At 42.8% G+C, this 24,839-nt stretch overlaps 2 protein-coding genes across 4 annotated transcripts in view; one reads left to right on the top strand and one right to left on the bottom strand.

Annotated features, from left to right (window-relative positions):
• Nucleotides 1–1,379: 1,379 nt before the first annotated feature.
• GATAD1 (GATA zinc finger domain containing 1) overlaps nt 1,380–24,839 on the top strand; it is a 28,887-nt gene continuing 5,427 nt past the window's right edge. For 2 of the 3 annotated variants that reach the window (XM_045827643.1, XM_045827645.1), the window contains exons 1-4: nt 1,380–1,870; nt 2,551–2,676; nt 4,719–4,778; nt 7,216–7,399. In XM_045827643.1, the coding sequence (XP_045683599.1) occupies nt 1,610–1,870; nt 2,551–2,676; nt 4,719–4,778; nt 7,216–7,399 (631 nt within the window). In that variant the 5' untranslated portion in view covers nt 1,380–1,609. Of the gene's footprint in view, nt 1,871–2,550; nt 2,677–4,718; nt 4,779–7,215; nt 7,400–9,243; nt 10,789–24,839 lie in introns of those variants that run through there. The other variant, XM_045827646.1, reaches the window with a different exon arrangement.
• Nucleotides 24,402–24,839, bottom strand: part of PEX1 (peroxisomal biogenesis factor 1) — a 48,251-nt gene continuing 47,813 nt past the window's right edge. The window contains exon 24 of the mRNA XM_045827641.1: nt 24,402–24,721. Within this exon, the coding sequence (XP_045683597.1) occupies nt 24,637–24,721 (85 nt within the window). The 3' untranslated portion in view covers nt 24,402–24,636. The remainder of the gene's footprint in view (nt 24,722–24,839) is intronic.

Here is a 24,839-nt window from a genome sequence, read left to right as displayed (position 1 = left end):
TGCTGGGTGGTTACACATGTGGCTGTTTACCCCAGTGAGGGTGGTGTCCTCTGGTGGAGAGGAAGCTGTTGAGCCAGGGGCCAAAGTTTTCAATGAAGAGAGGTTGTACCTTGCAGATGAGATACAGAGGGAAATACATTAGCAGGAAAGAGAGATTATAGAGCATGAAATTTCATATCTAGATGTCCCTCACAGGGTACATTCTTCTAAAATAAGGAAACAACATTCTTTACCTATTCTCTTTAACCACTTTTACAATTGGCCTTAATCCCCATCGACAGCCCTAGAAAGTAGTTAATATTTTATTTTACTATTGAGGAAACCTAGACTCAGAGCGAGGATGACTGAGCCACAGCCCAGGCCCGGGAGCTTCTCTAGAGGCTGGTCCTGATATGATGCCAAGAGCAGCCACTGTGTTGACAGCTAGTCCAAATCATGGCTCCTCTGTTGATCAGTTAACAGTAAAATAGGGATAATAATATCTTGTTCCAGAGTGGTCATAAGAACTAAATGACATCATAGGCATTCAACACATTTGTTTTGCTCCTCTCCTCGCTCAACCCACCTCATCAACACATTTGTCAAGATCTGTCCAAGGATATCAAGTCCAAAACCCCAGGATCATCAAGGCAGGTACGCAACCACACTTGACCAAGTGAAGCTGAGGACAGACAGACTCCTTTTCCTGGAGGAGCCTGTACTGATTAGACATTAGCGGAGGGGAGTTTTTGATAATGAGCTTGTCCTAAACCTGCTGTTCTGGAGTGCGGTCCAGGGAAGTACCAAGACCGTTTCAGGGAGCCCTTGGGGTCAAGATGGTTTCCCGACAAAGCCGAGCCAGTTATTTGCCGTTTCTACTCTCATTCTCTCAGTGCGTCTTGTTCGGAGGCTACGGGCCATATGATGACATCACCCAATGGTCAAGGAAGGTGTGCTTGACATCTTAGGCTGAAATGTCTACTTCAGCTCCTAACACCTAAATGGCTATAGTTCATATAAACAAAAGTACTTGGGGGTCAAAATTATAATTGTTAAAAGTGTAAAGGGGTCCTAAGCAGGAGTGCCAGACTTAGCAAAAATACAGGACACCCAGTTAAGTCTAATTTCAGATAAACACGAATATTGCATGGGATACACACACTGAAAAAATTATTTGTTGCTTATCTGAAATTCAAATTAACTGGATATCCTGTTTTTTACCTGCCTATCCCAGTTCTAAGGTCAAAGAATTGCACGCAGCAAACTGAAGGAGCACGCTCCCGGCGGGCACTTCCGGTTGGGCAGGTCCCCAGCTAGGCGGGCCCCGCCCATCACCGGAAGCCTCCTCAGGGCTGCTGCTCTGGGTTCCGCCCAGGCCTGGCCCCGCCCAGGCCGCGCCTCCTGGAGTCTTGAGTGGCGGGGGCTGGTGCTGAGTGCCTTGCGGGAGGAATCGTCTTCCTACCTTCAGCGGACGGCGGCTGCGGCCTGGTTCCAGCGTGGACAGCTTGGCGCCCGCGCCCTAGCTGTTCTCCCTGTCACTGGACGTGGCGGGCCGGCCCTCGGGCGGCCGGGCTCGGCCGTCGCCATTCCCGTGTCGCTGCGCCCGCGGGGGGCCCCTGAGCCGGCCACGATGCCCCTGGGCCTGAAGCCCACCTGCAGCGTATGCAAGACCACGTCGTCCTCTATGTGGAAGAAGAGCTCCCAAGGGGAGATCTTCTGTCACCACTGCACTGGCCGGGGCGGCGCGGGCGGCGGGGGCGCCGGCGCCGGTGCGGGGACCGCAGGCGGGACAGGGGGCAGCAGCAGCGGCGGGGGTGGCTTCAGTGCCGCGACCCTCGCCAGCACCTCGACCGCCCCTTCTCAGAGCAACGGGGGAGGGGGCGGCAAGCAGGTAAGCGGTGTGGGCGGACGGAGGCCCTAGCCCGCCCAGCCTCCGGGAGCGCCGCGTCCCCGCCGGGCCGGGCCGTCCACACTCCCTGATGACATCTTAGCTAGTGCGACCCATTCTGAGCACCTTTTCTTGGGAGAAATTTATAGTCTAAAGAAGCAAGAAAATTAAAAACCCTGGGGAAATCCCCATATTTGGGGTAGCAACCGGGCATCTCAGTATGTGCACGTTTACACAGGTACGTAAATGGGGTCCTGCTGCCGGACTTGTCCCTGTTCATAAAGGGTATTCTGTCATTATGGCATGTTAGTATTAGCACAATGTCATTCTAAATGGCAGCGTAAGTATTCCAAGGCAAGCGGTGGCATACCTAGAGCGCCCTCTGGCGATGGAGAGTTGTTAGTGGCTTTTCTCATAAATGCAAATGGATAGACTTAACTCTTTGTCCTGCTGTAAGCAGCTCACAGCTTTTTGGAGGCTCCGGAGATGCATGGCAAGGCCTCTCCCTGTTTTCATTAGCCCAGTTTATGTGATTACCCCGCATAGAAAGAAAAGGCGCACTCTTAATTTTTGAATGCCCGTGTGAAGTGCATACTCTGGGGTCCTTGTAAGATGGTTGCATCGGGACAGCAACCTTTCCACACTTTTTTATTTCTCTTTTTTTGTTCTCTAATTTATAACAGAGTAAGCAGGAAATTCACAGGAGGTCGGCTCGGCTCAGAAACACTAAGTACAAATCTGCTCCAGCTGCTGAGAAGAAAGTTTCCACTAAAGGAAAAGGGAGAAGACATATTTTTAAATTAAAAAACGTAAGATGATTGTGGACAGTGTTTTTTTACTACAATGGCATTGTGTTTGTAACGTGCCCTGACCCTGCCTGCATCCCCCACCGTTGCCAGGTCTTCTCGCTGTGGGGAGAGGTGCAGACTTTGTAAGAGGCTTGAGCTCTGTTGCAGAAGGCTTACTGTTTGTGAAACTAGTAATACTGTTTCTCTTTTTTGAACTTTTCTTTTTCCTCTGGGAAATATAAAATGGAAGTCTAGAAGAAACATAAACTTTGGGTGCATGTTACTGAGTTCTTTATGCAAAGGATTACAGTACGGTCAAGTACAGTAGGAAAACTTTTTTTCTTTCATTCTTTAAAGATCTAAGTAAATAATAATACTGGAACTCATTTCCATATTTGTTTGTTATTATAGCCCCAGAAAGGGAATTTTACTGACTTATCAATTTGAGGAATATGAAGTAAAAATTTGCTAAACCTTTATCTCTTCTTCTCCTGTAAGAAAGTGTTGAAAGTTTTGTGGTGGGGTATTTGAAAGCACATTTTTAGCGCAATAAATTCTCACTATCCTTGTAAATACAAGGGGACATGGTCAAACACAATGGACGATGTATTAGAAACACCTTTTTATTTTTATTTTTTTAAAGATTTTTTAAAATTTATTTTTAGAGAGATGGGGAAGAGAGGGAGGGAGAAAGAGAAGGAGGGAGTGAAATATCACTGTATGGTTGGCTGTAGCACATCCCCTACCTGGGACCTGGCCTGCAACCCAGGCATGTGCCCTGACTGGGAATCAAACCGGTGATGCTTTTGTTCACAGGCCTGTGCTCAATCCACTGAGCTACACCAGCCAGGGTAAAAACAGTTTTTTAAAACCTCAGCATGGCTGGGTGGGTGGAAATAAAATAAAATAAAATGAAATGAAATGAAATGAAATAGATAAGATAAAATCGAGATAAGATAAATAGAGATAAGATAAAATGGCTGGGTGGGTGGAAATAAAGTAAAATAAAATAAGAGATGAGATAAGATAAAATAAGATGAGATAAGATAAAATAAATAAAATTAAATTAAAATTAAATAAAATATAAACTTCAGTATGGCATTCCTTCATTTTCAGAATGGGAGTGTTGATTTACCAGTAAAAGCATTTCTGAAGTTGGGCATATTTGTTCATAATACACAAAAGGGGCAGTCCAATATGTCATGAAGATTGTGGATTATTTTCTTACTGATGGTAGTTGACCCAACTGGTTTACAATTTTAATAATTTGGTTTTCTAAAAATTAGACATTTGTTGATTAGACAAAGCATGTTAAGTAAATATTCATTTGACTATAGTTTTATCACTTAAACATGTTTTCCTCTTATGTATGGTAGAATATGTTCTTTTTAGGTATTTCAATATCAATTTCTCTAGCAACCTCTTTAAGGATGATACCAAGACATATTTGGGAAGACCTGTTTCCTCTGTTGTTACATAAAAGTGTGTATTTCAGCTTAAGAATGGATTTTAATGATTGGTGGGTGGTGACAGATTACTAGGAACTTCCAAGGAAGTTCCTTTGGTCTTCGTTCAGGCCTATTAGAACACTAGTTCTGATGACATCGAGTACTGTAGCTGGTTCTATGATCAGGCCGAGATGGAAAAGTCCATCAAGGGAAAAACACTTTTTCACTTAGTGCTCATCTACCCATTTTTTATTACTTCCACTTCGGCCATGCTCTGGCCATTAGAGGTGGTATATTTTTGTAACTAAAACTTTAATGTGCAATAAAGCACTAAGAGGGCTTGTGTCAGCTCTCAGAATCATAATCAGAAACTTGTCCTCTGGTTCCCAGCAGTTTTTAAGCTAATAGTAGCAGAAATAGCAGTGGGAATATTCATATTGTGCTTAGCCACAACATTCAGGAAAATCATTTATCTTTTTATCACAGTTTTATCACCAAACAACAAATTTAGTATTTTTCAAATTACAGAACTCTTGTATATGACTGGAAAAGCTCCTGTTCATACACATACACAGTATGAATGTGCTAATACTTTTACTTTTTTTTTTTCCATAGCCCATCAAAGCTCCTGAGTCAGTTTCGACCATCATCACTGCAGAATCAATCTTCTACAAGGTAAACATGGATAGTGTTACTGAAGGAAGATTTGGGCCTGCGTTCTAATGTGCCACTAAAATGTTGAGTTAGTCTGAGGCCTCTGCTACACCGTAACAAAGTGTGATTGTGGCTTTTGTTCTTCTCTAAGCTATTTCTTCCAGAAGTAGCTATTATAAAACATCTCATCCAGAACTGAGGTGGGAGGGGAAGTTAGCTATTGAAATATGACATGAGGACCTTAAGAACTTTTTTTTAAAGATTTTATTTATTTATTTTTAGAGAGGGAAGGGAGGGGGAGAGAGAGAGAGAGAAACATCAATGTGCAGTTGCTGGGGGCTGTGGCCTGCAACCCAGGCATGTACCCTGACTGGGAATTGAACCTGCGACACTTTGGTTCGCAGCCCACGCTCAATCCACTGAGCTATGCCAGCCAGGGTTAGAACTTTTTAAATGCAGATTGTGGGAATTGTTTTTAAAATGGTATGGAGTTGTGCGAGAGTGAGCCAGCCTACTCAATGTGATGGCATTGAAAGTGGGAAGGACAGAGGCAGGATTTAGACAAGTGGGTAGAGTAGGCACAGAGATTCTCAAGTGCCTTCAAGCAGACGTGAGGGGGTAAGGGCAGGGGGGACTGGCACTTGCTGGAAGTCCGTGGTAGGAAAGAAAGAGTCCACATTATTTGAAGGTCAGGTTTCCTAGGACCAAAGCCCATGGACGTTCGATAAATCAGTGAGAGAAGTAACATTTCATTATTTTTGAACCAGAAAACAAGGAAAGCAGTTGGAGCATAGAAAAGACCTGGCAGGCCTGGCAGGCCTGGCATGGACAATAACCATTAAGTACTGTCATGTGGGGGGGTGGGGTGAGTTGGTGCTTTATACTTGACCTAAGTGCCCTGAACATTGGGAAACACAAGTGATTATACTTTGAGTATAACCTTTTTTGCTACCCCAGCATCTGAGTAGTCTAAAACAGTCTGTACACCAGGCAAACCCCTCTCCTGTATTTCCAGCATTTCCTTCATTGTTAATAACACATAGCAAAATGTGTGCTTGCTATTTATCAGGCACTGAGGTGAGCGTTTTACATGCTTTATTCCATTCAGTCGACTCCGTGAAGTAGGTATTATTATCCCCATTTTATGGAGGAGGACCTGGAGTCACAGAGAGGTTAATTAACTTGTCTGACATCACGTAGCCACTAAGTCATGGAGTGAGGCCACCTGATGCCAGAGCCCAAGTTCAGAGCTCAGCTCCTGGCTCTACTGCTTGGGCAAGAACTTGTATGACAGGGCTAGGACCAACTAATGTTCCTTCATCTACAAAATAGGATTGAATAGGAACTACCACATTGCGTCAAGTGAGATCATGTTAAGCACCTTAGAGAGTAAGCACTCAGTGGATAGTAAAAATTATCATCATCACATTTTCAAATTTGTGCATTATTTTCACAGCTGATTAAGCTAATAACTTAGTGTACTAATGATTTTTAGGCATGTCTTAATGGAAAGCATGTGAGACCTGTTACGTCAAGTATCAGTAATTTATTCCTATTTACCATGTGCCCATGAACTAGCAAGTAGTGGACTGTGGCCCACAGTGACTATACCCGTCCGTAATGATCCAGATGCAGCAGTACCCCTCGGCTCCACAGATACAGGGTCCACCAGGAGGGACTCTGCTCTGTCAGGTCTACACCCACCTAAGGAAGTGCTGAGTGTCATAAATATTTGGATGAGCCATTATGGATGTTCAAATGGGAGATTATTTCCAGTTCAAGACCCAGGGAAGAGGATATGGGGTAGATGGCAGAGGCCCAAACACAAGACACGCACAGGTGAGTTAGTTGGGTGTGAAGTAGAGGGTACGGTATGAATGCCAGGAATACCAGTGAACAGGAGGGCAAGGGACAGGTGCCACTGAGACTAGGGACAGGTGTGGTGAATTGAGGGTGACTGTATCCTAAAGACCGATTATAATAAAAAATTTTTATTATTTCTCTGGTTTGAATATATAGTATCTCTTTTCCTTAATTAATGTCTGAGGAGGAAGGTGTATAGAGTATATTTTCACCAGATAAGCACTGATTTTCAAGCCAGATCAGAGACAGACTGCCCAGCTGGTGTAGGAACCTCAGCTGCAGCTCTGCCTTATGTGGCTTTCTGCAAGTCACTTAACCTTCCTGCAACTCAGTGGCTCTAGCCAAAATAGAAAATCAAGGCATTTTTATAGAGATATGGCCCCTCCAGATGCAAGTTGTGTTATGTGAAACTTTTTTATTTAAAAGTGAAACAACTTTAGAATTTGCATCAACCATATAAACATTGGTATATTAGTCCATTTCAGCCACCTTTTATTGAACACTTTGAAAACTCTTACATTAAGGAAGGTCCAGTTCATAGCTGTGGTGCTCTTCTATTTTTTTTTTAATAGGCGATTATCTTCTTTCCCCCCAGGGAGTATATTACCAAATTGGAGATGTTGTTTCTGTGATTGATGAACAAGACGGAAAACCCTACTATGCTCAGATCCGGGGTTTTATCCAGGACCAGTACTGTGAGAAGAGTGCAGCGCTGACGTGGCTCATTCCCACTCTTTCTAGTCCCAGGGACCAGTTTGATCCTGCATCCTACATCATAGGTGAGTTTGACAAATGGGACAGGTTCTCAAACCCAGTTAAGTCTCTGTTATTATGTACAAGAATGCATTAGTCTGCTTGGACTGCCATAACAAAATACCATAGGTTGAATGGCTTAAACAACAGAATGCTTTATTTATTTTCTCACTGTTGTGGAGGCTGCAAGTTCAAGATGTAGGTGCTCTCAGGGTTGGTTCCTGGTGGAGCTCTCTTCCTGACTTGTGGACCTCCACCTTCTCAGTGTGCACACTCCTTGTTCAGTCTCTTCTTGCAAGAACACCAATCCTAGCAGATTAGGGTCCCACCCATACTGACCTCATTTAACCTTAATTACTTCCCTAAAGCCCCTGTCTCCAGATACCCATCACATTGAGGGTTAGGGCTTCAACATATGAATCGGGGAGGGATACAGTTCAGTCCATAACAAAGAAGCATAAGTATCATTAAGTACAATAAAGAGCTTTATAGAAAACATGAAAGACATTTTATATAGTGGGGGTTTGAGTGCTGTCAGTTCTTTAGAGTTAGGGCAGTGTGCACTTACTAAAAAGTGATGTGGATAAGGTTTTTTTGAGTGACCCAGGATTAAACTATTAAAAGAATTCATTGCTCAGGAACTAGGTTATTTAGTTACTTGTAAAAATCCACTCAACCTTGGCTGGTGTGGCTCAGTGGATTGAGTGCTGGCCTATGAACTGAGGGGTCACCAGTTCAGCTCCCAGTCAGGGCACATGCCTGGGTTGTGGGCCAGGTCCCCAGTAGGAGGTGTGTGAGAGGGAACCACACACTGATGTTTCTCTCCCTCTCTTCCTCCCTCCCTCCCCCCTCTCTAAAAATAAATAAATAAATAATTAAAAAATAATTTCTGAAGGAACTATCATGGTCATTTGTAGCATATTCCATGTTCTCAATATGCATCCTTTCACATGCTGCACACATCATTCTGGACCTTTTATAACAACTCATTGTTGATTGTTCAAATGGCAGCCACTGTACTCTATTAATTTGAGTGCTGCCAAAAGAGGTGGTACAAACAGTTCTTCATGTAGACTCACAAGAAGCTCCTGATTAATTCAGTTCTGAAAGTGTTCAGAGTTTTTAAATTACTCTGAACTTTTTAACCTTTCTGTAATGAGCGTGTGTCACTTTTGCATCCTGAGAAAAAACATGAATTTTTTTTCAGTGAGAACTCAAGGACAAATAACATTCCACTGTTATTCTCACCTGTGTGCCAAGTTCAATGCATGACCAGCTTTAGCCTGCTGCTTGTAAGCACATAAACGTGTGGACTCGCATTCACCTGATCTGTTGGGTAGCATTCTCAGCAGAGGCGGTGGTGTGGCAGAGCCACCTGGGCCCCGATGCCCCTCCTCTGTCTTCCTAACCCTCAGATTCCAGAGCACAAACTCTGCAGCCAGAATCTGGGTTCATAGCCCTCACACTTCCTAGCTGTGTGATATCAGGCAGGTTCCTTAATCTTTCTTGGCTCATCTTCCTCACATGTAAAATGGGAATAATAGTGCCTACTGCAGAGGGCCTTTGTGAAGATTCGAAGTATTGATATATGACAGTACTAGGAACAGTGTGGGCATGTAATAAACACTAAATTTTGTTTTTAGATTCCTTTCCATATTGAGTCACTGTTTTGGGGAGAATGCTATATTCCTTAAGCAGTTCAAGTAGAAAGGAAAAAATGATAGAGTGACTTCATAGTAACACATGTTCCAAGGGCTAATGTCAGGTCACCACCAGAGCAGTTTCTCCTAGTGTCTGGGCATTTTAACGTTCTATGATAATGATATGTGTGTTCAAAAATGTGTTTAACCTTTCCATTGGCTGCCTATAGGACCAGAGGAGGATCTTCCAAGGAAGATGGAATACTTGGAATTTGTATGTCATGCACCCTCTGAATATTTCAAGTCACGTTCATCACCATTTCCCACAGTTCCCACCAGACCAGAGAAGGGCTATATATGGACTCATGTTGGACCTACTCCTGCAATAACTATTAAGGAAACAGTTGCCAATCATTTGTAGTTTAAAAAGTAAAACTTGATTTCCAGTTATCGTCTATTTATACTACTATAAGATGTACCACCTGTTTGTTTAATGAAATTCTTAGATGGAAAAATGACTAAAAAGTTTTCCCCCACTACCCAGTAATCAGTAACTTATTTATTACTAGTTACTTGGAAACCAAAAAGGGTAGAAAAGAATGAAATATATTTTGAACTTAAATATTCTGTATGTGTATCTTCCCAGGGAGACCATTAGGAACATAGTATCTATTTTTATCCATAATTTATTTCTAGCAGCCCATAAAATGGATTTTTTTTTGTATAAAACAAAATATGAATTAAGGTTTGGATTTCTGATCAAGGACCGAACAAAATAAAATGTAGCTATGACCAACAGTAGCTATCCCAAAGTCACACAGACTTTATTTTCTCATCTAGAAAATGCTGTGGCAGACCATTGGCTGCTTTAACTTGAAGGAAAGTGATTGGTGGATAATTGTATTAGCCCAGGCCTTTCCTTTTAAAACTTTCATCTCATTTTTCTATAGCAAACAGGGATTCAGAATCATTTTGTTGATCTGAATGTTCTCATGTTCCTTCTCAGTTAAAATGAGGCTTTCAATCTGACTGTCCGTAAAGTTTTGCAGTGCAGACAGTGACCTTCACTAAGAGCACACAGGCAAGATGTACAGCTCAGGCATCTCACTTGGTCATTTCTTGACTACTGTTAGAAAAACCATTGGCTGGTCATAAGAATGATTAATAGATCAGCTGTAATTGAAAAATTTTCTTGTAATTAAAAATAAAGGTTTAATAGTTATTAGCATTGATAGCTAAAAAAAAGTCTACCCTAAAGTTAAGCCACCTGCTATGAACTTGTATTAATAGGCTTAAAACAATGCCTTGGACTTAGAAGACCTGTTGTGTACGACATTTCCCAGAACTCAGGTACAGGTTTGCTTCAAGGGCTAGTCAATCAAGTCAGGGGGCAACAGTGAAATGTGAAGAAGTGGAGATTGTACACACTTGCCCCCTCTTTGGCTTAACCGGCATTTTTTTAACCCAGGAGAACTGATCAAAATTAATTTAATCTTAATGAATTTGAGCTGTAGCACCTTGAACTAACTGTTACCCTTTTCTACACAGTTATGGTTTGTGAGCCGGAAAGGAACAGCTGTAGATAGTTCTGTGTCTATAGTTAGCTCTGTATACAGTTATCTTTCTGTTCACAAAAATTATAGAAAACTTGATTGTAAATACCATTGTAAATAACTATCTAAGTGCCAATATTCTATGTATTTTAAATGTATTAAAATGTATTTTAAAAATACATTTTAATACAATATATTTTTCACAATGTATTAAAATATATTTTTCACAATGTATTTACTTTGGATTTATTTCATTTAAATAATTAAATAGGGCCTTCAATCCAAAAAATGGTATGAATAGAAAACAACAGTGTTGTAGTACTCATAAATTGAAGCGACAGGTTCATTATCAATAGGTAATAGATTTTAGGAAGGTCGAAGAATAGCTGATTAATAAAATGAACACAATGTAGATATTTATTAAAATGAGAAAATATTTTTATTAATTTTTATTGATTTTAGGGAGCAAGAGGAGAAGAAAGAAACATCAAGTTTTTATCCCACTTATTTATGCATTCATTGGTTGATTCCTGCATACACCCTGACCGGGGATCAAACCCACAACCTTGGCATATCCGGATGATGTTCAAACCAACTACTACCTGGCCAGGGCCTAAAATGAGGAAATATTTAAAAACCAGATCATATACTGACCATTTTTTAATAAATTGGTGTGATAGTTGTATAGTATCTTTTAAAAGAGATTGAATTTTCACTTTCTTCCTCCATGAATGCCAGCAGCTTCCCCTGATTACAGGGCAGATTCAAGCCTTTTCTCCTGTTATCAAAGGCCTGCCTAGTCCGTATTTACTCTAGCCTTGTCTCCCCCTTCTCACCACAGCTGAAATGCAGCCTCCTGACACCCTCCTCATTTCCTGGCTCTGTTCTTGTTCATCCTCTTTTCTCCAGCTCCACAAATAAGTCCGAGGACTCATCCTGCACCTTGCTGTTTCTGTAGCTGAGCGACTTAGAACTTTTTCATCAGCCCGCTGATCCTTTTTCAGAGCTTTCCTTTTTCAGAAACGTAGATACCATCCAAAACTTTTTTATATCCTTGGTTTTAACTGTTGTGGTTTACTTAATGCCCTCAAATTACGTATCTCCATGAGACCTTTCTAGATTCCCATGGCTCCTTGAAATCAATCTCTATTTTGTTGTTACTGCATTTGTTTCTACTTCTGTTGGCCCCACCCCCACCCATGTTTCCTGGAGGGCAGAGATGGTGTGTTTTATTTCCTGGTCTTTCTAACTATCACAGCTCCCAATCCAGGTTGGGGCTCATGGGAGGTGCTTAGTGTAGAGTTTAAGTTACATGCTCTTAAGATGCCAGTCAGTATTTGAATTAGTGCTAGTTCATACTAACTTTGGCGTAAACTTCAAATTCTCTTGTAAACAGCCAACTCAGGTAGAATTTCAAATTGTTATATTCTAGATCAGATTAGATTGTTTTAAAAGGATTTTTTAAAATTATTTTATTGTTGTTCAATTACAGTTGTCTGCATTTCCCCCCCACGACTCCCCTGCATAACAGAATGTTTTTAAGATGACCTTTCACTACTTCTCTTACACAAATAAATCTTATCATGAGTAGCTAAAAACAAATTATCCAAACCACTCAGGTTCTTGGCTGTGAAAGGCTTTTCCAGAACTAAGTTTTCCAAAGAGAAGTTTGAATCACAGTTGCATTTCAGCCATAGTGAAATCATAAGGACACTCAAATAAAAAAATATATAATTATTTTACAAGTGTGTGTGTATACATAAATACATAGGTATAGCACACATACTCAGAATGATGTTCTGTCATGGATCAGAAATGGGGGGCATTTTGTGGATTTTGTTTTGCCACCCTGGGCATGTTTTAGGAACTTCATTTTTACTTCATATCAGATATGTAAACTGCACCTTTTGTAGGAGGATGTATCTCCTACACCCCAAAAATATAAGTTCCAGGGAGACACAAGAAGGAACCTGAATTCAAACAAGAGGGGAATGTCTAAGTAACATTGCATTTGTGTGCATTTTCTTTATACTTGTCTGTATTTTCCACCTTTTCTACACTGTGCGTCATACACAGACACATTTGTTTTCGGACTGCCCAGCTAGGGCAAGGAACCACCAGTTTTTAGTCCTATTTAATAAGAACCATTTAGTCCTATGTAAGAACTAGTTAGTAAATAGTTCTTAAACCCTTGCAAGGGAGATAAATGGCATGTTGAAATAAATTCGGGAATTCAGTCGATTTTATATATTTACTTAGTGATTCTAGGAAAGAACTCAGAAGAGACTTTTTGGCTTTGTCAGCCCCCAGGGCCAGGTGTGCACTTAGCACAGTGTGGAAGCGCACCTGAATCCTCTTAAGTTGGAGGTTTGACAAGCATGAGAGAGGACGCAGGTTCAAATCATTCCTCTCCTCCACTTCAAGTCTATCTTCCTCTCCAGACCACCTGCATCACTGAGTTTAGGCCCCAGACGCAGAAGCGAAAGCCTTAGACTGTTCAACAGGCTGCCACAGTTGTGTCAGGTGAAGCCTCTGTCACAGCTCCTTCATCCTGTGTCATTCCTCGTGTTGCGTTCTCTGAGCAAGTCCCGGTGCTGAGACAGTGATGGACAGGGCAAGGCCCTGCTGTTTTTCATTATAAGCTATGTAGAATTAGTTAGCCTTTAAAAAAAACTATGTATTTGACAATTTAAAAAATATTTATTGATTTGAGAGAGAAAAGAAACATCGATTTGTTGTTCCACTTATTTATGCATTCATTGGTTGGTATGTGCTCTGACTGGGGATCGAACCCACAACTTAGGCATGTTGGGACGTTGTTCCAACCAACTGTGCTACCCCAGTTGGTTTGATTAATTTTTTAAAATGAAAAGTAATGGAGATCACAGAGAAAGATGAACAGATTGGAAAATAAAAAAACTAATTTCTACCTGTCAAAAAGGGTGTATACAAAATTAAAAATCAAACAACTCTCTTTCTTCCTTTCATTTTCTTTTTTTCTGTTAAAGAAGTGGGAATCAACTTGTATTTCTTATTCAACATGACAGATTGGCATGTACTTACTCAACCACAAGCAGAAAAACTACAATCATAACCTAAACTCCTTATAACATCAGTATTTCAAATCACTCTAACTTCTGTGTTAGAAGCCGGATGGAAGGGAGGAGATTTATAACAAAAACACCTACATACCTTAAGTATTTCTCCCCACGGATTGGGAAGGCATGAGTGAAAAAGATGGTAACTTTAGAACAAAGGGTGAAGGTGCTGCTGGGGAAGTACAATTTTTTAAAAAACCCAGGTCTCTCAGCCCAGAAATCCTCTCCACCGAGGTGGTAAGGAAGAAAGCCCCTTTTCTATCACCTGAGCACTAAACCAGAATGTGATGCTCATCACAGGCACCTGGCCAAGAGAGCGATTGTGAAACAGAAGAAAATCTCAACCTTTTCTATCCAAGCGGACGCACCCGGTTACAGACACGTTCCCGAGGTAAACGGTAACTGGTTGTTAACTAAGAGAACTGGACGGTAACTAGTTGCCAACTAAGAGAACGGGAGGGCACACGGCTCCCGCAGGAACTGGGGGGACGCGGAGCTCCCTCCTGGTGTCGGTGCGTCAACGGGTGGCTCCCGGTCTTTGAGAAAGACATTCCTAAGTCACAAAACTGATAGTCTTATTCAGTTTTTAAACAGACACATTTCAAAGAGGCTGAGAAAATACTTGTATTTGCAAGTTCTCTAAGGTAAATATTCTGACAAAAGGGGAGGGGAGGAAAATCTCCTCCCTTATTTTTCACAGCGGGGAACGAAGCCTCTTATTTTAAACCGGTATTTGCCCTTCCAGGGCACACCCTGAATTCGGAAGAGGAGAGGGCAGCTTTTTGACTCCGCCCCCGCCAGGGCTGCTACTGGCCTGGGGTGCGAGTTTCAGTCCGGGGGGGCGGGGCGGGGGGGGGAGGCACTTCAGGGTTTGGGCGGAGACCCTGGGCTGGATCCCGGGCTCAGCTGGCCCAGACACCTTTGGGCAGGGCATGCCCGCACAGCCACACCTGGAGATGCTCATCGCTGGGGCGTGGCGACAGGCCTAAGAGGTTCTGAAGTTACAAAGGCGGAAAGCACAATCCTGGGCTGCAGTAAAATTCATTTTCTATTCACTCTTCCAGGAGCACTTGTCAGTGCTCTGTACCCAGCAGGGTCACAAACATCTCATTTAATGATCCCACTTCATATTTCGATCCTTAATCACATGGATTTTGAACGCATGGATTTAGGCTCCACCACCCACTCTCACCTTTGTCGAATGAAAAACACTTTAGAATCACTTCACAGCTTTAAAAAAATAATAACAGCAACAGACACCTGCATCTCAAAGGTTCCACAGCAACCAATTAAAATCTGAGAGGGCCCTGGCTGGCGTAGCTCAGTGGATTGAGCGCGGGCTGGGAACCAAAGTGTCCCAGGTTCGATTCCCAGCCAGGGTACATTCCTGGGTTGCAGGCCATAACCCCCAGCAACCGCACATTGATGTTTCTCTCTCTCTCTCTCTCCCTCCCTTCCCTCTCTAAACATAAATAAATAAAATCTTTAAAAAAATAAAAATAAAAATAAAATCTGAGAGGGAGACGGGTCTCACCAGGTTCCAAAGAATCTAGTAAAACCTAAAAATACAAAAAAAAAAGTTGAAAGTTCCAGAGGCTGTTCTAATAAGGCACAGAAATGAGAACCACTGCTTAGGCCAGTTCCCATTTAGTATATACATTTCAGCTGGTAAAAGCTTTAACTTCTACAAAAAGGGACAAGGGGCTCTGATAGTAGACAGCTTTGGAACAATTTAGGAAGATAAAAGCCTGTTTATATAAAAGCCAACGAGCTCTGAAACGGTAATTCGAATAGAGGCGCCCACGGAATGGAGGTTCATCTGACACATCTGAACCGGCTCTAAGTCAGCCTGGACTTTCCCGGAAACACCTGTCCAGCAACCCCGCTCTGCAGCAAGCACGGTCCCCCAGCGGGGCTGCAGCCGGTGGCGCACCTGACCCTCGCAAATCCGGCTCCTCGTGCCCGGCGTGCCGGGCCGAGTCCCGACCTCCTACGAACCCTGCGCTTCTGCCGACGCGCGCGGGGCCAGGATGCGCTCCTGCCCGCATCTCTCGGGCCTGGGCTGCCTGCGAGGCTCTGGCTCCCGCAGTCCAAGGCTTGTTTCTCTAGGATCAAGGCCGTCACACTGTTACTAAATTGTTCTGTCGGTTGAAAGTTTTGGCGACAAGATGGTACCGAGGAGGACAGGCGCTGAGGATCCCGGTGCGGGGGGTGGGGGGGGGGGGTCTGCTCCTCCGCGCAGGTGCAGGAACCCAAGGAGCCCTCGTCCTCGCGGCCTCAGGGACCGCCCGCCTGGGCACAGGTAAGCTTTTCCCGGGCTGAGCTCCGCTCACGGTGCGTTCTGAGCTCTTAGTTTTGGTTTGTTTCAATCCTTCCAAGTGGAAAATTGCGATGTGCGAGACCCTCGTTTTTCATGGTAAGACTCAGGGGGCCACAACATTTGGGTTCGTAGCTGACCTCATATACAGGGTCCCAACAGGCCTCAGGAACTAGGCACAGGAAGCCAGAAACAGCCAATCTGGTTGCATTAGGGAGGCGGGTTTCAAGTAGGGTGCCCCTCAGTCCGAAGAAAGCAAGGTAGTCGCCCTCAGGGGACTCACGGAACCTCCTAACAAGGCAGCATAAACTGCTGGAAACTTGGGGGGAATGAGTTAAGAAACACAGACTGTTCTGACCTCGTGGCACGTCCAAATCCAAGTAGGCACAAGTCACACTACCGAAAGCCTGATTTTTCTCAGTTGTAGTTGGCATACACTATTATATTGTTATCAGATGTACAACAATGGACACTTATATGATTACGAAGTGACCCCGCCCCCACCAGTCTAGTAGCCTCATGCCCACCCGGCACCACACACAGTTGTTACAGTGTTGCTGACTGAATTCCCTGTGTTGTACTTTACATCCCTGTGACTGTTTTATTACAACTGCCAGTTTGTACTTCTTAATCCCGTCCCCTTTTCCATCCAGCCTCCAAACCCGCCTCCCATCTGGCAACATCAATTTGTTCTCTGTATCCGAGTTTGTTTCCATTTTGTTTGTTCATTTATTTTTTTTATTCCACAAGTAAGTGAAATCATATGGTGTTTGTCTTTCTCTGACTTCCTTCACTTAGCATAATACTCTCTAGGTCCATCCATGTTGTTGCAAATGGCAAGATTCCATTCTTTTTGGGGGGCCGAGTGATACTCCCCTGCATTATATGCATCACTTCTTTATCCGTTTGTCCATCGGAGGACACGTGGGCTGCTCCTGTAGCTTGGCTATTGTAAATAACGCTGCAGTGAACATGGGGCTACAGACTTTTTGAATTACTGTTTTGAGTTTCTTCAGGTGTATTCCCAAAGTGGAATTGTTGGGTCATAAGGCTGTTCCATTTTTAATTTTTGAGGTAACTCCACACTGCTTTCCACCGTGGCTGCAGCAATCTGCATTCCCACCAACAGTGCACTAGGGCTCCCCTTTCTCCACATCCTCACCAGCACTTGTTGTTTGTTGGTTTTTTGATGATAGCCATTCTGGCAGGCATGAGGTGATATCTCACTGTGGTTTTAATTTGCATTTCCAAATGATTAGTGATGTTGAACAGCTTTTCATGTCTACTGACCTCTTTGGAGACCCGTCTACTCAGCACCTCTGCCCATTTTTAAGTTGGACTGTTGTGTTGTTGTTTCTGGTATTAAGCTGCATGAGTTTCTTATATATTTTGGATATTAACCCCTTATCAGATGTATCACTGTAAAATATCTTCCCCCATTCAGTGTGCCTTTACCTTTTGTTGATGGTTTCCTTTGCTGTGCAAAAACATTTTAGTTTTACGTAGTTCCATTTGTTAATTTTTTTCCTTGCCCAAGGAGACCTATCCAAAAAATATGTATATAGCTAAGAGTGATGTCAAAGAGTTTACTGCTAGGAGTTTTAGGTTTTAGGCCTTATAAAGTGTTTAACCCATTTTGAGTTTATTTTATATGTTGTAAGAAAGCTGTCTAGTTTCTTTTCCTTTTTTGCATTTATCTGTCCAGTTTTCCCAACACCGTTTATTGACGAGACTGTCATCCCCCATTGCGTATTCTTCCTTCCTTTGTCATAGATTAGTTGACTGCATAGGCAGGGGTTTACTTATGGGCTCTCCATTCTGTTCCCTTGATATGTGTGCCTGTTTTTATGCCACTTGTGTGGTGTTTTGACTACGATGACCTTGTGCAATAGTATAGTTTGATATCAGATAGCGTGATTCCAAATTTGTTCTTCTTTTATTTTTTTTCACCTGAGGATATGTTTATTCATCAAGAGAAAGAGAGACATTGATCGGTTGCCTCCCATATGCACCCCAACCCAGAATCAAACCCACAACCTCTTGGTGCCCAAGACAACGCTGCAACCAACCCAGCCACCCACCGAGGGCTCCGACTTTGTTCCTCTGTCCCAGGATTGAAAAGCCTGACTTCTCAGTCATTTAGGTCCACAAACATGTCTCATAAGGCTGATGTTAAGGAGCTTACTGCCTGTGTTATTTTCTAGGCATTTTATGGTTTCAGGTCTTACATTCAAGTCTTTATCCATTTTGCATTAATTTTTGTGTGGGGTAAATGATAGTGGTCCAGTTTTATTCCTTAGCATGTGGCTGTCCAATTTTCCCAGCACAATCTATTGAAGAGATTGTCCATTCTCCATTGTATATTCTTGGCTCCTTTTCATAAATTAATTGTCCATATATGTATGTGTTTATTTCTGAGCTCTTAATTCTGTTGCATTGCTCTATGTGTCTGTTTTACCCCAATACCATACAGTTTTGATTCGTGTAGCTTTGTAATACATGGTGATTTGACGTCAGGGCACGTGATGCCTCCAGCTTTGTTGTTGTTTTTTCAAACTGCTTTGGCTATTCCAGGTCTTTTGTGGCTCTATACAAATTTTAGGATTGTTTGCTTTATTTCTGTTTAAAATATCATTGGAATTTTATTACTTTTAAGATTTTATTTATATATTTTTAGAGAGAGGGGAAGAGAGATAAAGAGAGGGAGAGAACCATCGATGTGCAAGAGAAACAGGGACCTGTCCCACAACCCAGGCACGTGCCCTGAACAGGGATCGAACTGATGACCTTTCTGTTGGCAGGCTGGAGCTCAGCCCACTGAGCCACACCAGCCAGGGCTGTCATTAGAATTTTAATAGGGATTGCATTGGATCTGCAGATTGCTTTGGGTATATAGACACTTTAACAATATATCTCTTCCAGTCCATGAGCATGGAATAGCTTTCCACTTACTTGCATCTTCCCAAGGTACTACATTACCTGAGTTTGACACGACAGAGAGCTTCAGAAACCTTGCTTGTGGAACTGGGAAGAGTGTTCTCCTTGACCAACAAAAAACAAGAACTAAGCGGACAGGGAAGGACACTGTAGGGCCATGGGTTTTTCTCTCAGGCAGCCAGGGTTCAATACAAGGACACTGAAATCATCTTGGACAAGCTCCATACTTAGGCAGTTGAGGAGATGAACTGTGGCAGTACATGTAAAGTCATGTGCTATGGCACAGTCCCTGGCACATAGCGCATGCTCAGTAATGTTACTGTTCACATTTTAGACAGTCCAGCTCAGTGTGACATGGAGGCTGGATTTTAACTAGAAAATGGAATATCTGGCCATGCCATCCCACCCAGGTGGTGACCATTCCAGTCTGGCTCGCCGCTCTCCCTCCTAGGTGAAAAAAAGTCAAATAGGAAATTCTGCTACTCCCCGTGGGCTTGTTCTGAGAACTGTTTCTGGCGGTGGGGGGTGAGGGGGTCGCAGTGTCAGCCCCACTCTCCCCACTCTCCCTTAGGACCAACACGCATTGGTCATCTTGTACGACGCAGGAGGGCGTCCCCACAGCCCTGGCCTCCCTCTCCATCAGATGCCGAGAGGGCCCCAGAGGAGAAGCATCCCAGCCCCACCTCTGCTGTACGGACTGTTGGCCTTGGGGCTCACCCTCTTCGAAATCAAGGCTCTCTGGCCCTGCCAGCTGCTGCCACAGATGTATCTGGGCTTCAGGGACAAGACTGATCAGAGGCCACAGTGGAGGTCGGATCTATATCCAACCCTCCGAAGCCCCACCCTAACACTCATGAAATACGGTCAAGATATCCACCGTCCTCAAAACACAGCAAAACTTACGTGACGCTTTGTGACTCTGTTGGACTAACTGATCTGTCCTCAGATGTTGTCACCTGGCCGAACTTGTCTGTTTTGTCACAGTGTCCTTGGAAGGGAAGAGACACCAACTCAAAAGGTTAATAGCTATTTGCTTGATTTACATGTGGGGTGATTTTTAAAATTCTGTAATCTCTCCAGAATTGGGAAAGGTGAACTAATTTGATAATTGGTCTGAATAATTTTGTGGTGGGATCAATTTGATGATGAGCCCATTTATCCAGATTTACTGGAGAACATGAGAGTTTTCAAATACTACTGAATAAAAGTTGCACCAAAGACAAAACACTTGTACATGCTGTAGAATTTTATGATACTTTTTAAACACTAGGGCATGCTTTTACTTAGATGCATTGGCTTTGCCGAGAAAACAGTAGGTTTAAAGTGGGGTTTGTGTGTGTGTGTTCAACATACATTTATATATATGATCATAAAATATAAAGCGATTCTATATTTCAGTACTGTATTCCTATTTAGTCCAGTGATTTTCAATTTGCAAGTGTCCACCTATGTATGGGTCAAAACTGGAATTATTTTTAAAGACTACAATAAAACAAGAAAGAAAAAAATAGGATAAGAGACGCTAAAAGGATCAGAGACCATCACATGTGTAAGAGTTGGTATAGCCTTGTGAAACTCATTTCAGTGGTGTGCGTGTGTGAACTGGACCATGAGTAAGAAGTGGTACTCTGGATTGCAGTTCAAGTATTTTGAAAACCAGTGGTTCAGGACGCAGCATTTTAACTCTTGCGGACAAGCTGTTGCATCCCTTTCACTGACACTGATTCCCCCGCAGTGTCCGAGTGATGGGCCAGAGCAAATGTCAAGGCCTCAGTGACTCATTTCAATTTCCTGTCTAAAACTCTGGGCAAAAATTCTCTGTTGAATGTGGTTGATGCTATTGTTACCCTGGAATGCTCCTTTGCTTTCAGTTGTTGATTTATCTGATCCTTGGACACTTCTGGGAGGTTGAGTCCCGTGTTCCCTAAAACATCAGGTTACCTAGCAAGCTAGCAAACTCTGTACATTGAGGCTGTTGTCCAGGGTTTTGCATTTTATATTTTTATTTTTTCTTCTTTATACTTGTGAGCACTGAGTATTGTTCTGTAGTAAAGATGGCCATTTGTTTTAAGAATCTGTGCTTCTAATGTTTCCTGAAACAATTGTAGATGGCCAATTTCCATTGCTTATATAATCAAAACTGATTCCTAATCAATTACTTCTGCTGTAATCTAAAAACAAAAGTTAAGTGTTGAAATATTAGATTCTGTTTGGTTTTTCATTTCCCCCTTTATTTATTTAAAGGAGGATTATTCCAATTTCAGTTGAGAAATAGGAATGACTCATTCATACACTACATCATTTATTGAGTGATCCCCAGTAGGAGGCGCTGAGATTCCAGCACTGGATCATGTACACAAAGCCCCGCCCCCCGGGGAATGTTCAATAAAGTGCAGAGATGATGGAGACGGCATTTTAAAAACAAACTGCAAATTAATAGCTGGCACTCCCAGTTAGTGTCCTTCTCCCAGTCAGACTCTTAATAGATGACTAGATTTCAGGTTAGGAATTATAATACTTATTAGGGAAATATTAAAGGATGATGAGACCACCTCTCAATGTCTGAAATATAAACATAAAACTGATTTTTTTTTGTTTACTCTAGTATGTATGAGCTGGGTGGCTCAGGCCCAGGTTTCTTTAGGGGAGCAGACTACTGACCTTGTGAGGGTTTTCAGGAAGCTGCACGTTCAGGAATAGGCCGACTTCGAGGGCTGGGCATGGGACGAGGTCGTCCACAGCGTGGTCTTTTGGGTGAGGATGGTCTGGAGTGGGGGCTCCTTTAAGCCAGTTTCCATGTCACACAAAGACTGGTGACGTGACCCCACTAGTCTTTGAGCATCTCCTTGTTCTCTAGCCCCAATAAGCTTTTGCCAAATTCCTTTTCTGGGGTTGGTTTCTGCTGCTTACAACTAAACACTCCGATGGGTGCAGAAATCAGTACCAAAAGTGGTTGCAGGCAACACACCTTCAAGAAAATAAGGAAGACTTTGGGACTAGTAAAGGCTGAAGGCAGGGACAATGCAACCCGTGTCCAAGGCCTGAATGTGGGAGCGCAGATACAGCCTCTGCAGTATCACAGGTCAGTCCCAGGGAGGAAGTGCCGGGCCCAGGGGTTGCTGCTACAGAATAGTGCGAAACACATGAGGATTTCAAATAGGTGAGCCGACTACAGCATTAGAGGGTTTGAAAAAGAGGAAGACAAGCTCTGCTGCTTGTATTTGCAACTCAAGATACAGACTGAAAATTGGGGGTTTGTGTGGCTGCTGTAAGTATGCCTTATCTTTTGGAGCCATGAGGCTGTCAGCTGAAGATCAAATGCGGAGTTTGATCCCAGTTTACTGGATTGTATTGTCCTTCGGGTTCACAGCCCCATCAGATCTCTAATGGGACAGTCAAGGCATTGGTCAGAGAAGTGCAGGCCCCTGAGGGTTGGGGTGGGGACACGTGGAAGGAACCGGGCCCCCACCTGTCGTGCATTTGTCTAGATAGTGGAGCAGCCCCTATGTCTCTTGCTAGAAGACCCTGAAATGCCCACATCTGTGGGGATCAGTCCTGCAAAGGGAGTTGATTCATGATTCCAAACTATCCACTGTCAGATCCCAAGTCCCAGGGAGTGAAGAACTACAGTATTTTGCTTTTTTTTTTTAATCTGAAGAAAATGTGTAGAGATAGAATATGTGTCGGGGTACTAGGCTAAGTAGGTGTTAATGTAAAAATAAAGGGCCAGCCCTGGTCGGTATAGTTCAGTGGATTGAGCACCCGCCTGCCAACCAAAGGGTTGCAGGTTGGAGTCAGGGCACATGACTGGGTTGTGGCCAGGTCCCCAGTAGGGGGTGAGCGAGAGGCAACCACACATTGATGTTTCTCTCCCTCTTTTTCTCCTTCCCATCCCCTCCCCTCTCTCTAAAAATAAATATTTAAAAAATATTAATAAAAATAAAAGGCCCAATTAAGAGGCAACGAAGTTTTATTTGAGATAAAAAAGAATGGCTGTTACGTAAGCACTGATTCAGGAGGAGACCCCACGGTGCTCTGGTTAGGAGGTGGAGGCATGGGGTGGGTGCCGACGAGAAGGGAAGGGGCACAATTACATGAATTGAAGGAAGGAGTTCTTATAGGTGCAGACAAGCTGACATAGTGATGCTAATTCTAAAGAACGTCTTTTATTTTAAGTCCACAGTCAGGATGTCTGCTTTCTTGTTACCTTAGCAAACAGTTGTTGGGGCTACAGGGCTGCTTTAGGCCCAGTCTGGAGGTTGTTTTACCCAGTTTGAACATTCCTGAGGTTTGACGCGATTACTGTGGACGGCAACTCCGACTCCATTTTAAAATGACTGTTATTTTTCACATTAGGAAAAACATAATTATTGGTCAAGCTTAATGCATCAATGTATCTAACTTACTTATGTACTTAATTTTTGATTCAGGGGCTGCATCAGCATCAGGGATGTTCTGATTCCAGGGCTGGGTGGTTGGGACTCACACCCAGTGACTCACACTGAATAAAGGTGAGATGCTAGCAACGCCCTGGTGTAATGTAAAGAAATCCACAGACTTTGTGAGATGGGCTTGTTGAGTGAATGCGCTATGTGTAACTAACTTATCACCACCCCACCCAGCTCTGTTCCCCAAGACAGTGGCGATATCAGAAAACACTCCTTCATGGCCGTAAGAAATAAATTGGTATTGCGGTGACCTGTGTGGCTCAGTTCTTTGGGCGTCGTCTCGCAAAGCGAATGGTCACATGCCCAGGTTGTGGGTTCGGGCACATGTGAGAGGCAACCAATCAATGTTTCTCTCCTTCTTTCTCCCTCCCTTCCCTACTCTCTAAAAAAATTAAACAATTAAGAAATTGGTGTGTTTGTTAGGATTAGTTTTGGCTGCAATAGGAACCCCACTCAGGTAAACAAGGGGTTTATCTGTCTGGAATGAGAGGCCTAGGAGTAGCACACCCAGGGCTAACATGCCCGCTCAGGGAATCCCGCTCCTTCTGCTTCTTGCTCTGCGATCAGTTGCCTGTGGTCTTCACCCTCGTGTCTGCGAGATGGTTGTTGCGTCTGCAGACATTGTGCCCTCATTGCATCAAGGGGGCCCCCCGAGGGACTTCACCACCCTACACTCTGGTCTGAGCTATGTCACACAGCCATGCACCGCTCACAGTGTGGCTCACAGTGAGGTGGAGTGGACATCACTCAGGATCCTGGTCTTGACGCTGGATGTGTAGGTTAGGGAAATGGGATCTTGTGTCTGGTCAATGGAATAATTAGATTTATCTGAATTTTGTATAAATGCCACATTTGCTGATATAAGAAAAAATTGGATTTGTAAATAATAGGATATTTTATTTCTAAAACAGTCAAGAAGTTGCTAAGTATAAAACTTGTCAAATGCAAGAAAGATGTTGAGTTTGCAACTGTGAGTTCTAAGAAATGTATTTAATTACATTGTTTTCTTCAAAGGAGAAAAAACTACAGTTTGGCTAGTATTATTTCATTAAGGGTTTAATATAGATTTATAGGAAATAAAATACAATCTGTTATAAATATCCCACTATACAGTATTACCCTCAAGTAATCTTGATCATTATATAACCACAGGTTTACAAACCTGTGATTTTACAGCTTAATTTATTAAATTAAAAAAAATTTACAGACACCATTTTTAATGTTACAACATAGGGACAAGTCACCGAGAAAAAAAAATCAGAAGTATATTTTATGCTAGAGTTACTTTCTGTCCAGGTCGAAACATTGTTCCACTTTGATTTTTCCTCTTCTTTGGATTTTGAAAGTTTTCATACCTAAAAAAAAAAAAAAAGTGAGAGAGATTTAATATATGTAAATGTTAAAATTACAAAAGACCATGCATTGTTTGCAAACAGAATTATGTTTAAAAAAAAAGATTTTATTTACTTTTAG

This window comes from Phyllostomus hastatus, unplaced genomic scaffold (genome assembly GCF_019186645.2).
Source record: "Phyllostomus hastatus isolate PE091 unplaced genomic scaffold, TTU_PhHast_1.1 phas_scaffold_78, whole genome shotgun sequence".
NCBI classification, from domain to species: Eukaryota; Metazoa; Chordata; class Mammalia; order Chiroptera; family Phyllostomidae; genus Phyllostomus; species Phyllostomus hastatus.
The sequence above is the reverse complement of the archived record's forward strand: the minus strand, read 5'-3'. Positions and strand labels throughout refer to the sequence as shown.